This window comes from Pyrus communis, chromosome 3 (assembly GCF_041283825.1).
Source record: "Pyrus communis isolate YQ-2024b chromosome 3, ASM4128382v1, whole genome shotgun sequence".
Lineage (NCBI taxonomy): Eukaryota > Viridiplantae > Streptophyta > Magnoliopsida > Rosales > Rosaceae > Pyrus > Pyrus communis.
The window spans coordinates 5,331,394-5,345,915 of NC_142567.1; the positions used below are offsets into that span (position 1 = coordinate 5,331,394).

Here is a 14,522-nt window from a genome sequence, read left to right on the forward strand (position 1 = left end):
TATGATAACGTGAGTTCGAATCCCGTGTAACATCTAACTTACTAACACTATCGTTCGACTAAAAAAAATATCCATTATTGTCACACACAAAAGCCACAACAGCAGATGGTCGAAACCAAATAAAGAACTAGGGAGAGAGATGGTTGCTGGAAAATAAATATGGGAGGGAGGGGAAGAAGAAGATGCAGGACTAGGGTTTAGGAGATGCATAGGGTTTATTTTGTTTGTTTAAATGTTTAATGTAATATTAATCTTTTTCTGTTATAAATAAGATTTTTTTTCATTTTAGATAATTAATTAAATGGTAAATATGTCCTTAAAGGGGTTATGTAGAAGTGAATTAAAACCTTGTACGGTGTTAGTGTACTGATTTATACATAAGGAATTTTTTTTGTGAAAACATGAAAAACCTCAAGAGGTGTTTATATAATTAACCCGAATTTTGCCTCATAAATAAGAAAGAAAAATAACCAAATTTCTTTTAAATATTGACTATACTTACAATCATTGTCGGATTATATGTGTTGTAAGAGGAAAAAAGAGTTAACCATAAACAAATCTAACTAGCAATTGATGAATATACTCAGAAAAAACAATGTTCTATCTTTACCAACAGATCAACAGCAAAAGACATGTCATGCCTAATGTAATAAGCTAAGTACAATAAAACGCAAATTGAATTTAGATGTGGAACTTTGGGTTCTAAACATCTTCAAGGATCTCATTTGCATCTAGCATTTGGGTAATCATAGGTACACTAAAAAAAGCAACACCTTTTGGGTGTGGTTCGACAAGTAAAGCAGATTACCGTTAGAAACAACACTCGAACTTCAAGTTGTGGTATCCTTTATCTCAAATTCCAACTTCAGGTGTGATGCAATTTTCTTATGCTCTTCCAAGATTAGTGAGATTCATGTCATCAACATAAACTGCAACTTTACCAAATTCGGACTGCAACTTTACCAAATTCGGAATACTTCTTAAAGAATATGCAAGAGACATCAATTATCAACTACGTCAACTCAATAAAGGTAACAAGTTAATCAAAATAACAACAACATGAAACTAAACTTCCCACTTAATTTAAGTTGATTAATTTCCAGAATAATTCATTTCTAACTCTAAGTGCAACATCGAAAGTTATTCATACTGATGACGTGTTGTGAAATTAACTATTTGAGAAAAAGTATAGAGGGTGTGACAAAGAGAAGAGAGGAGAAATAACAGAGGACTTGATAAATTGTAATTGTTATTTTTCATGCCTAATATCTTTATTTATACTAATTATTTTATCCCCTTACAAATAATACAAAGCCTATAAAAACTTGATCTCCAAATTGATCTGAAATTCTATTTAAATTACACGGTCACATTCTTAAATAAACACAGTACTTACAACAAAAACAAAGAAAGTTTCTTTTCAAGTTTATTATAAGCCATTAGATCAAAGCATCCAAATCTAACCGTTGAAAATAAACGGAACTACCGGTGCAGAAGCGGGTTGCACAGTTGCACTGCAGAATTTTCGATCCAATCCATTACAAAGTGAGAGAGCAAACCCACACTGCCAACCATCACCTCACTCAGAGCGCTCCCTCTCTACATGTATATGTATATGTATATGTACGTATAGGTCTCGTTCTCGCTCTCTCTATATATATATATATCTGGATCATGAAGAATTTCACACATCTGGTCTAGATCGAGGTCGAACATGGCGAACTACCTTGCTCAGTTCCAGACGATCAAGAATTCCCTCGATCATCTCGTGATTGCAGGTAAATCTCCAAATTCGACAATACTAATCAATTTCTGGGTTCCATTTTTCTTCTGTAATTTCAAATTCGAGCTTAACCATTCTTGTTCTGCTTTTTGTTCATCAATTGCTCATTTGAAGTTACTGATCTTCTTGATTGAGATTTGGGGGCTGTGTAAGTAATTAAAGGTGTTAATTTGGGCTATTTGCTAGTAGAAGAAAAAAAATGCGTATTTGTTTAAGTACGGGGATAGCTAATTAGCAATTAAAGTGATGCGGAAAATGCAAAGTTTTCGTCCTACTGTTTGTAAAATGATGCCTTTAGTTGGTCAGTTTCGGAGTGTTTTCGGGAACTAGTAGTTCTTCAATTGAATTTCCATAAATGGGAACGATTTTTTTGCACAATGCGCAAAGTTTGTTGTTTCGGTGTTCCAGTACTAGAAATCATTTATTAGCTTTTTGTATTTTATCGAACAGCTTGTGCGGCATTCGCCATTCATTTAATGACAAGTTATATTTAGTTATTTGTGATCATTGTTGTGTTCTCAGCCATGTATGGTTATGCTTATCTTACAAAAGTATACGATTATGCTTAATGTGGGAACCCATTAACAGCCTAATTGCTACTCTACCGATCCCTTGACAATTTCTGCGAATATTCCTGTCATGTTCTTAGTCTGTATTGAGTTTACAGCGAGTGAAACGGATAGCTAATATGTGTTTTTTGCAGTAATGGTTTATGTCACTGGCCTTGCTTCGTGTTCCCATCTAACAGTTTAACCATGAGCTCATTTGCAGTTGAAGATGTGAGCGACTTGTGGCCTACTGTCAAGAATGGGTTTGAGGAGCACTTGCCATTTAAAAGAGCTTGCTTAAATAACAAGACCCGTAATCCTGTATTTGTAGAGAATCTTCCTGCTGAATTCATACTAACCACAGACTCGAGGCTTCGTAGCCGGTTCCCACAAGAGCAATCATTATTTTGGTTCCGGGAGCCATATGCAACTGCGGTCCTTGTCACCTGTGAGGTAAGATACAATCTCCTTCACCTCACTTATCTTGATGTATTATTTCGTAACCAATGTATAATATCTGTATCTATAAACACCATGGGTTAGTCCACTCTCAATAAGGGCCAAGATAAGAAGCTTAGTAAACAAAGGTCTCTGGTTCAATTCCCTCAGATGCATACACTCCTATGGGGAAACCTCCAATTGTTAGTCCCAGCCATTCTGGTTGTAGGGTCTACACGTGCCTTTGATTGAAGATCTTGATACCTCAAGTTATCAATAAAAAAAGAAAATAAAAAATGTCTCTTTCTAAAAAAGTTTATATATATATATATATATATGTATATGCCAACTGTACTTCTGTTACGTTAAAAACAATTTCAGTAATTTCTTTTATAAATTCAATTGTAGTTCTTTTCCACATGCTTTGTCATGTTGAATAAAATGGCTGGTTTACTCATTTTTTTACTTGCTATGTTGCTGCATTATTTTAAAGCTGAGGAGTTGTCCTAGTGTGTGTATTTCTATATGGATGGATATATGTTTTTGTGTGTACAAAGAACACATGTGGAGCTCAATGAGAAACATGGTTCAGTGATCCAAAAGCTTCCATTATTTTAGATCTACTTTAAAATCATCTGTGCAAAAATATCTGTCAAATGGGGAACCATTTAGCCATCCATTTTTGATAAAATATATGCATGACTATTGTGTTCTAAAGACAACAACTATTATGCTATTAAATGTTTGAAGTCAGATTTGTATACATCTTTTGTACTAGATAGTTGTAAAGGTACTTTGCTTACTAACTTATGCAGATTGAGAAAGTAGCTAGCTCTGTGTCTTTGAGCATTTGTCAGGTTTTGATAGAAAATGTAGGAATGAAACTTGTTTCATTTAAGTGTTTGGTACAACATTTTTCTATCAATATTTCCATGCGCTGGTAGTATTATCGTTATCATAAGACCAAACCATGATCTGTTTGATTGTATGCTGCTAATCTTATAGTTAACTAACAGTTTTTTGTCTTTATTCATTAGGATCTTGATGAGTTCAAGACCATCCTTAAACCGCGCCTCAAGTTAATTGTCCAGAATGATGAACGGGAATGGTTTATTGTTTTTATATCCAAGGCTCACCCAAATAATGATCAAGCCACCAAATTGGCAAGTAAAGTTTATGCCAAACTTGAAGTTGATTTCAGTTCCAAGAAGAGAGAAAGGTGAGTTTATTGCTGTTGTAATCAAATATGATTGCTTTTTTAATTGATGGACTGAGTAGTATTGAGAGGTGAGTGTTGTGATTATTTTATACTCAAAATATTGGTGAGCATTGAGCTTTTCCTAGTTTCTTCCCCTCTATTAAGGTGTTCCAGAGAGCGCATTTCCAAAATGCATTCAAAATTCTAATAAGAAGATTAGTCGGTATTTTTGGACAACACTTATCCTTTACATCATCTGCTTTGTTGTTATTTAAGTCAACATGCGATATTGAGAATTTTTCATCTATAACAGATTAAACAATACAAATTTAACAATGTTGGTATTAAATTGATAACATATACTTACACCTTTTAGCCAAAATGTGGAGAAGGGTAAAGACTGTTTTTTTTGTCGATTTCATCTGTTTCCTTCATGGTTGTTAAAGATGGACTTGGCAAGCATCTTGTTTTCTTTCAGTATTGTAGACTGATCACATCACCAGCATATTTATAATTGGGTCGGGTTGAGTTTTAAAAATACCTATACGTATAATATCTTCTTTCATTTCTTTTCAGTAAGTTGCATCTGGTATCATGTCTACCATAAAACATGAGTTGACCATCAAATATAAGTGTCAGGTTATAATATAAAGTTGAATGATATTTTGATGTATTTGTTTAAAGTTTAGTTCACCTAATATCATGTTACTTGATCAACATGTGCTTTGCTCAGGTGCTGCAAGTTCGATCTATATTCACCTGAAGCAAACTTTTGGGAAGATTTGGAATCCAAGATAGTGGAGTGCATCAGAAATACATTAGATAGGCGTGTACAATTTTATGAGGACGAGATACGCAAGCTCAGTGAACAACGCTTCATGCCAGTTTGGAACTTCTGCAATTTTTTTATTCTGAAGGTAGTTCCATTTTTCTCAATTTTTGGATTTGAAGAATTTGATTAAGGCTGCTTTGGGCAAAAAGGATTTAAAAGATTGTTGATTCAAATGTAGATTTCTTGCATACATCAATTGTATTCAAAAGCTTACTGAATAGTGAATACTTTTTGGTCTTATAAAAGTACATTTCAAATCCTACTTTAGGCAATTAGGAGGCGCAAGAACCACAAACCTTTGTGTTTTTAGATCCATATAATTTATGTTACTGATCATCTTCTGGCGTCTTACCATAATTGATTCTCTTTTTAGGAAAGCTTGGCTTTTATGTTTGAGATGGCTCATCTTCATGAAGATTCTTTACGTGAATATGATGAGCTAGAAATTTGTTATTTGGAAACAGGTGCGTTACACATATATCTTATTTATCACTTTTGGTGTTGACATACATGTTATGGCTTCTACATATGTTTGCTAATGAGAATCCTATTTTCACATGGAACTGCAAATGCCACCTTCAAGTACATGCATGGGGGATCTTTTCAACTTTTATTTGTCTACATTTTTATAAGTCCTTAATACTTGATCAGCAAGAATAGTTAGTGTTACTTTATGACACGCTCACTTTATTTTGAAACTTACTTTGTGAAGGTATAGCGATCTTCATGAATTGGGGGCCTTGTATCGTAGATATGAGTAACCGTTGACTGCTGTACTAGTCATTTTACTTGTGATAATGAGACAATTCATTATTTTCATTCTATGACTGCCAGATGTTCGTAAAATATTTGTTTCCTGTAAAAGAAGAATTCCTTAACGAATCTATCTTCTTCACACTAAACCAGTTTTTATTTATTTATTTATTATTTATTTTTTTTAATCTTCTCTTCATGTCTTAATTCTTGTGCGGTCAAATCGGGTAGAAATGATTCATTGAATTGCTTATTGCAATCCTGTAGTTGTTCATGTCTCCTCAAAGGAAACAAGAATCTACATCATTAACGCACACACAAACATGCACTCTATTTTGATCCATATTCTATGGGAGCCATGCTCATAATTCATTTTTTAAAATTCCATCGCCTAATATACAAATCTCAATAAAGACTTTTTCTTCTTGAATAAGTGTCAGCATTTTGATTTTGGTCCAACGATTGGTGAGGATGATTGTCTGCTGAGCAGTGAGTGGGAGATCATGAATGTGAGCTTTTAAGTTCTCCCGCCACTTAATGAAACTAAAAATTGGAAAATCTTCATTCCATTATAAGCTTAGTGCTTTTAAATTATAAGATTTCGATCAATAATGGACTTTTTCTCTTTCTTTTTTGCCCTAGATACAAGACCAATAATGAATCATTTTCATATGATGCAGTTGAAATGAATGGAATACGGAAGGACTTCGGAGGAGTTGACCATGGTGATGATCAGGCAGCATTGCTCAATTCTGGAAACAAATCATTGACACAAATTGTTCAAGATGACTCATTTAGAGAATTTGAATTTAGACAGTATCTGTTTGCCTGCCAATCAAAGGTATGTGAGACAGTTGTTCAATTCAAGCCTATGACCTTAAATCAGTTAAAAAAATGAATTAAAATTATCCTGTTATGTCACTAAAATGATTTCCATCTGTAGTTTTTTTTTTTTCAACATCAACAGCCTAATGTTGTACTTCATGGAATGCTGTGGCTTTACCTTTCATAGTTTCGTAAGATGTAAATTACTCCATACTCAAACTTGTGCCTATTATATTGATAAAAATGAAGAATGAGAACTTAATACAATTACATTGACTGCACGGTGGTTTAAGTGATGAATACAAGTTTACCGTGGACATAAAAGAAGGTTCCGTGACCATTTACTTAATATAGAAAAATAATACGACCATTCAGAAAAAACAACTTTGAGAGAAAGGTGGTGCCTTCAGAATCTAGTTTATGCAGAAATTGATGTCCTAATTTACTGAAACAAAATTTGAACTGCATATCTAATAGATGGTTAACTGTAGCTTTTATTCAAGCTGAATCGCCCGTTTGAAGTAGCATCAAGGGGATACTCATTCATTATAAGCTTCTCAAAGTCTCTGGCTGTACATGAGGTATCTGGTATTCATTTTGTTTAAAGGTGTTTTTCATATCTTGAAGTTTGTATGATTCTGAATGATCATATCTGACTTCTATTTTCATTTTTTTTTTTTTATCCTCACCTTTCCTGTTTTCTCCTTTTTGGAGTTGTTCTCAGAGTATTCTACCATTTTGTATGCGTGAAGTTTGGGTGATAACGGCGTGCATGTCCTTAGTCAATGAAACTGATTCACATTATAAGGAAGGACTTGCAGCACCTGATATAGAAAAGGAATTCTACCGCCTTCAAGGTGACCTTTATTCACTATGCAGGGTTAAGGTAAAAGTACTTTGTGTTTCATATGCAATAGAGGAACTTAAAATATCATTTTGTGTTGTTCTTTAATCCATTCATATACCTTTATTGGAGTGCATTGATACAAGTGAATGTTATCTGTTGCTCAACCGGCAAACAACATTGACTAGAAAATTCGTTTTTAATATGCTTGCACTTTACTAATAAAAGGCTGTAATGTATGTTTATGCAGTTCATGAGGCTTGCATATTTAATCGGATATGGGACGAATATAGAAAGGAGTCCTGGAAATAGGTACCAATTGAATCTTTGAAGATGAAAACAACTTATAGCGTTCTAGATACAGGCTTGAACATGTAATCATTGCAATTAGCTTTAACGTACCTAAAAGTTGCAGATGTTTTTCTGAACTAGTTGTCCTTTACTTTTAACTCAATTAACAGTGCTTCACTCAGCATGCTTCCCTGGCCCAAGCCTGCAGTTTGGCCCTCAGTTCCAGCAGATGCTTCATCTGAGGTGCTGGCAAAAGAAAAGGTAAGTTCTTAATACGGTAAATGTTGGCATCAGACTAGCTGAAGTTTTTATTTTTGAATAGGACTAGCTAATGTTGAGAATAAATCCCACATTGATGAGAGGAGGGACCTTGCATGTGCTTATAAGTAGTTGGGCTACTCCCCATATTGCCAATTGGTTTTATGGTGGAACCCCAACTTCTTCAGTTAATGTTAAGCTAATATTTTAATTCAATTCCGGATAACATATGTAGGTGTAAACTTATTTAATTGAGACTACATCAATTTATGTCTGTCTAGCCTACATTAGTATAAATCAGCATAAACTTTTATCTTGGAAGGTTTATTGTTTATTGTTCATTCATTTTCTCTTCCTATTTGACGTGTCTTGTGGTTGGAAGTTTTGGTCATGTTAAAAGGCTTTCTGCAACCACTCCTTGTTACAGATTTCTGACATTCTTACTCCCTTATATTTTTCCAGTAGGTTGATGTGCTTTTATACCAAAAAACATCAGAGTTAACTTTCAAGTGATGATTATCCTTTTACACCTTCAAAAGCAGAAGATTTGACCCATTTTATGAAAATTTCATAATAGATCTTTTAATCCCTCAAATTTCTCAATTTTGAAATGGTTTAGGGTTTAGTATATGTTTGTGAGCCTAGCACCCTTATCAAACCAATACAAGGGGGTATTAGTGTCGTCCCATCCTTATTACATGGGGTAAACGAAGGTGGTGTATAGGAAATTAGACCTTTAATTATTGATTAATGATGATTATCTTCTAAAGTTGCCATAGTATTCTTATTACTGTTCAGTTGGCTTTTTGACTTTCATGCAAAAGCATTTTCCGCCACCTAAGTTATTCATTTCTGTTTCTTCTCTTTTTGATGAAAAAAGGTATTCGTTTATCTTTTGCAGATGATTCTACAGTCAACTCCATCAGTAAAGCACTTTGGTATTCAGAGAAAACCATTGCCTCTTGAACCTTCTCTACTATTACGCGAGGCTAATCGGAGGAGAGCTTCCCTGTCTGCTGGGAATATGGTTGAAATGTTTGATGGCCGCCAAAATTTTAGTGACGGGTAATGCAAATTCAAGAATTTTAGCAAATGTAGTGCCATCTGTTTCTAATCGTTCTTTGTTTATTAATACTCTTACTAAATATTCTCATTTCATTTATTGTTTTTATGTATTAAAAATGGCATGTTTGAGTGGTAACGGAGTCGCAATGTATGATGACAGTTCAGGTTCAGATGCGTCATTTAAGATGCCATCATTACAAAAAGTGCAAACAAGTGTTATGTCACGTACTAACTCTTCACCAGGAATTTCTGAGAGCTCAATTGATCGACCTATGAGGCTTGCTGAAATTTATGTTGCTGCTGAATATGCTCTGCACAATACAGTTTCTAATCCTAATCTGTTGAAGTCTTTGTCATCTACAGAGGTATGAACAGTTGCTCACTTTTAGTTTACTATCCATGCAGGATTGTTCAAATTAGTAGTTCCTCTATACATGCTACATAATTTTTTGTTGATATTTTTGCCTTGTTTTGACAGCAAAAATATCTTGAACTAACTAAAGGCGCTGCTGACAATTATCATCGATCCTGGTGGAAAAGACATGGAGTTGTTCTTGATGGAGAAATAGCATCTGTCTTTTTTAAGCACGGAAACTTTGATCTGGCAGCAAAGTCATATGAAAAGGTTTGTGCACTTTACTCTGGTGAAGGATGGCAGGTTTTATTGGCAGAAGTCCTCCCCAATTTAGCAGAGTGTCAGAAAATACTCAATGATCAAGCTGGCTATCTATCATCTTGTGTGAGATTGCTTTCATTGGATAAAGGCTTGTTTTTGACAAAGGAACGCCAAGATTTTCAGTCAGAGGTGGTCCGTCTTGCACATGGCGAAATGGAGCAACCGGTGCCGCTAGATGTGTCATCTTTAATTACATTTTCTGGCAATCCTGGGCCTCCATTAGAATTATGTGATGGAGATTCTGGTACTCTATCAGTAACATTTTGGAGTGGCTTTCCTGATGATATAACTCTTGATTCACTAAGTCTCACTTTGAATGCAATATTTAATACTGATGAGGTTGCTAAGGTAAGCTTTCTTGGACTTACAATGCATTTTCATCTCACCGTTTCAGGTCTAAATGTTGTGTGAACATTATATATGATTATTTCATCTGATATTTCAGGCATTAATGAGCTCTACTGCAATTGTATTAAAGCCTGGTCGGAATACCATTACCCTGGATTTACCCCCACAGAAACCAGGTTCATATGTTTTGGGGGTTCTCACTGGGCAAATTGGGCAATTAAGATTCAGATCTCATAGCTTTTCCAAGGGTGGCCCTGAAGACAGTGTGGATTTCATGAGTTATGAAAAGCCTCCTAGACCTATCTTGAAGGTGCAACTTCTGAACTTATAGCTTGTTGTTACCCATCATATGCCAAATTATTAGTTTATCCCTGTATTTTAATTTTATTGTAAATAAAAGTGGTACATAAATTCGAGACGAATTTTTTCAGTTGATTTCTAAGATTTACTTATGGTATTGTACCTTCTAAATGACCTTTTGTTTTTCAGGTATTCAAACCAAGACCTCTGGTTGATCTTGTTGCAGCTGTTTCCTCTGGTTTGCTGATAAATGAACCTCAGTGGGTAGGCATTATTGTAAGACCCATTAACTACTCTCTCAAAGGTGCTGTCTTGTATGTTGATACTGGACCTGGTCTTAAAATTGAAGATTCACATTTCATTGAGATGGAGAGCTATGCTGATGCATCAAAGAGTTCAGTTGGTGTGACCGACTGCAATGATACTCTAAAGGATGGTTCTTTGGCTGTCGATAAAAGTTTTGAGAAGTTGACTCTGTGTGATGATAGAGTAGAGTTTCCACATTGGGCAAGCAATTCAACGTCTATTTTATGGATTCCAGTTCGTGCTATCAGTGAAAAGCTTACAGTAGGATCATCTTCAGGTTGTGGATATATGTGTTATACGTGTAAATACTCTTTATTGAGTCCAACTGCTTACCTGTACGTAATGCATCATGTCTTATTGCAGTGGTTCCCCAGAGACAGAGCATTGTGGATGGAATGAGGATGATAGCACTCAAACTTGAATTTGGTGTATCTCACAATCAGATATTTGAGAGGTATTTCTCGTTTTACATCATCCTTGCTGATATTTCTTTGATTTTGGTCTACTTTTTGTTCTTAGCTTTCAAATTTGTAGATGTCTTTTATTGATTATTAATTTGTGCAGGACCTTAGCTGTGCATTTTACCGATCCTTTCCATGTGAGCACGCGAGTAACAGATAAATGCAATGATGATACTTTGCTTCTGCAGGTATGTAAGTTTACTTGTGCATCCCTGGCTAGGTGATTAGATAATACGACGTGGCATGTGTGACATCCTATGTGTTGAAACATGGAAATTGTGTCTGTTTCCACAAACAGTTATTGTAACCACTATCTTAGCATGAATGATGTTTTTGTGCATTGGCTGGATATGATTTCACATTGCCTTCTACCATGTTAGACAAAGATATTTTTGAGTTGTTATAATTTTGTTTTTTAATACAGTTATTAAAAAACTATTCTTCTATTCCAGTAGTTTTGGTTGTTGAATCTCGTGCAAGTTAGGTTGTGGTTAAAGTGATTTCATATCTGGTCAAAATATTGGCTAATTGATCGAAGTGGGTAGCTCCAGTAGAATGCATGCTTCCCGCTCCGAACCTGGATGATTTCCTTTGTGGGACTTTCCTGTATATGACTGCACCAATAAAAAGTAAAATACAAATAAGAGTTATGGCATTAAATCTCAGTTTATGCCGGAAAGGTACGAAGTTGGACTGCAATTACCAAAATAAATGCTTAAAAATCCATGAAACATGAGAGTTTATTTGTATGAAATATCTGCAGAGTCCTTGGGGGTTGGCCGTTCATATTCTGGTGTGCTTGTTATAAATATCAATTCCTTCATGAGTATTTAGTTCCTCTTTGACTTGATTACTTCCAGGTCATTCTACACTCTGAAGTGAAGGCCACAGTGACCATCTTTGATGCTTGGCTTGATCTTCAAGATGGGTTTGTTAATACCGGACAAGGTGATGGGAGACCAACTTCAGCCTACTTTCCACTAGTAGTTTCTCCAAATTCTAAAGCAGCAATGCTATTCAGTATATGCTTAGCGAAGCCTAATGTTGAAGGTATTGTTCCTTTTCTGTTATACATATTTGCATGTTTCTAAGCTCCTATCTTTAAGTTAAAACAAGCGCTAATAAGTCACTGTCATGTCTTCGTTGCTGCAAATGTGGATTTGGTTGTGAATCTTTTCATACTTAAGATTTTCGTACATTTGACAGAACTGATGATGCGAATTTCGTTTTTCCCGCAGATGAAGCTAAGGCTCTTCAGTCGGATAGTATACTAAATATTAGATATGGAATTTCTGGTGATAGAACCAGTGGAGCACACCCACCTGTGTCTGCAGAATCTTCTGGGTCTGAGGGTGCTAGACAGGACTTAATTTTCAGAAGCACTCTTGCTTTACAAAGGCCTGTGCTTGATCCAGTCCTGGCTGTTGGTTTTCTTACTCTCTCTTCTGGTGGCCTTAGGGTTGGCCAGCCAGTTACCATGAAATGGAGGGTTGAAAGATTGAAGGATTTTGAGGGAAATGAAGTTTCTCCTAACAATGTAAGTCACTGCCTGAGCCTCTTGGACAAGTTAGATTGCGGTTGGCAAATCATAGAATGCTGATAATTTATGACTTTTACTCGGTGTTCAACTGTTTTTAAGTGTACAAGAATTTCATGTAATTGCAGCGTACTTGGTTGTTTCACCTAAAAACCTGAGGTGGTAAGGTGTATGTCATTGAGTTTCACTTGAAAGGAAATAATAAAATTTGTGTAGAGACATATGAATCACCATCAGAATTGCTCGTCACTGCATGAACTGACATCTGTCTGTTAATCTTCAAGTGTAATTTTTAGTTTATCCCACTAACTTTGGTAGATGTGGAATTAGGGTTGTGTTTCAACTGTCATTTGTTAAGGCGTTATATGAATTCGGGGACTACAACTTGAGCATATTAATAATTTTTAGTGATTGTGCACCAGGATGAGGTGTTATTTGAAGTCGGTGCAAATACTGAGAATTGGATGATTGCTGGGAGGAAAAGAGGGCATGTTTCTCTCTCTGCAAAGCAAGGTTTTGTGAACTAACTCCACGTATTTGTCTTTATCTACGAAAATATCTTCTGGCTCATAGCCATTGCCTCTTTGTTATTTGCAATTTTCATTCGAACAAATAATTCTTGCAATGGCAGGTTCAAGGATAGAAATCTCAATATTATGTGTGCCTCTAGTGGCGGGATATGTTCGCCCCCCTCAACTTGGTCTGCCAGATGTTGGTGAATCGAATATAAGTTGCAGTCCTGCTGGGCCTCATCTGGTTTGTATCTTGCCGCCGGTTCTGAGCTCCTCCTTTTGTATTCCGGCATGATTGTTGTCAACCCAATTTCCTCTCCTGGATTCAAGTCCTCTAGATCATTATAATTTCCGCTCTAATGGTTGGACATGCTTACAGAGAAAATTTTAGGTTTCCCCTTTCCATTTCCATGGAATTTGTAAATCTGTATTGCGTTTTTCCTTTTCTTTTTTATCTGATGGTTGAAAAATCAGCTTAGTTGAGATTAGTTTGCAATAGGTAGGTTTTTCAAGTGTTCATCGTGTCCAATGTGTACAATTCGGCCTAGAGATCCATCGAACTGGTATATCTATACTTATAAGCTGAATTACCCGTGCTATTGGTATTAACTATTAACATAATTTTTTATATATAAAATAATAAAGACAATTTTATGTTAATTTTGGATAGAAATTTTAATCAATTTCGTCACGCCATATGTTATTATCCGAAAGTACAATTTTTGTGAATAGATTTCGAGTAGACTTTTAACCAACTCCGTAGTGTCACGTGTCATAATTATGTAAGAACTTTGTGGATGTATTTTTGATAATATTTTTAACCAATCATGTCAAGCACACGTGTCACTATGTGATAAAAATCATTTTGGGTAGATTTCAATAAGATTTTTAATCAATTTTGTCGCACTACGTGTCACTCTATTTAGAATTCAAGTGAATATATTTCGATAAGATTTTTAATTAATCACGTCGTGCCACTTGGCAATATCTACAACCTCATCCTTCTTTTTTTTCTCCATATAAACCCAACATGCATTCCAAGTCACACACCAAAATCAAAATATCTCATAATCATTGTTCCTAGTTTGTAAATACTAAGTTCTTACAATGTCTTCTTCAAGAAGATTGTTAGAAGTCGATAAGCTAGAGAAAAAATTGTTCGATCTCGAGGAGCGACAAAATGAGTCTTTGAGATGGTGTCTCCTTACAAAATCGCCCCAAGTTTATTATCATGGTGGGTTTACAACTTTTTCTCCGGCTCTTTACTTTTTTTCACAAAAATGTCAAACTTTCTTGGGAAAACATTGCCGCATTCGAAGATTCCATCATTTCCGAGATAAGTACGACTTTGCCTGACCTTTTGACAACCTAGATCGCCAAAGGAGTTCAAAAAATAAAACCTATAAGCTAAAAGGTCGAGCAAATTCGTACCTATGTTGGAAATGATGGAATCTTCAAATGTAGCAATGTTTTCCCGAGAAATTTGACATTTTTGTGAAAAAAAGTAAAGAGACCGAGAAAAAGTTGTAAACCCACAAGGCACGATA

General features: G+C 35.3%; 1 protein-coding gene across 3 annotated transcripts; it reads left to right on the forward strand.

Annotated features, from left to right (window-relative positions):
- Positions 1-1,490: 1,490 nt before the first annotated feature.
- Positions 1,491-13,572, forward strand: LOC137715472 (trafficking protein particle complex II-specific subunit 130 homolog). Of its 3 annotated transcripts, none has more exons than XR_015960540.1 (21): positions 1,491-1,778; positions 2,555-2,784; positions 3,807-3,988; positions 4,701-4,884; positions 5,173-5,263; positions 6,233-6,393; positions 6,869-6,958; positions 7,102-7,263; positions 7,472-7,533; positions 7,683-7,773; positions 8,672-8,835; positions 8,996-9,209; positions 9,314-9,859; positions 9,957-10,169; positions 10,349-10,742; positions 10,829-10,919; positions 11,030-11,114; positions 11,787-11,976; positions 12,165-12,463; positions 12,886-12,976; positions 13,095-13,572. XR_015960540.1 is itself a non-coding variant. In XM_068454813.2 (21 exons), the coding sequence occupies exons 1-21, from the start codon at positions 1,715-1,717 to the stop codon at positions 13,268-13,270; spliced, it is 3,771 nt and encodes a 1,256-aa protein (XP_068310914.2). In that variant the 5' UTR covers positions 1,519-1,714; the 3' UTR covers positions 13,271-13,572. The 3 variants fall into 3 exon arrangements, 2 of the variants coding, with proteins under 2 accessions (XP_068310914.2, XP_088546864.1); XM_068454813.2 differs by having other exon boundaries at positions 1,519-1,778; positions 8,996-9,200; XM_088690738.1 differs by lacking the exon at positions 1,491-1,778.
- Positions 13,573-14,522: the final 950 nt, after the last annotated feature.

Coding starts and splice junctions, on each gene's coding strand:
- LOC137715472 (XM_068454813.2), top strand. CDS start 1,715: ATGGCGAACTACCTTGCTCAGTTCCAGACGATCAAGAATTCCCTCGAT. Junction 3,989..4,700: donor AGTTCCAAGAAGAGAGAAAG/GTGAGTTTATTG, acceptor TGCTTTGCTCAG/GTGCTGCAAGTTCGATCTAT. Junction 7,534..7,682: donor GAAAGGAGTCCTGGAAATAG/GTACCAATTGAA, acceptor CTCAATTAACAG/TGCTTCACTCAGCATGCTTC.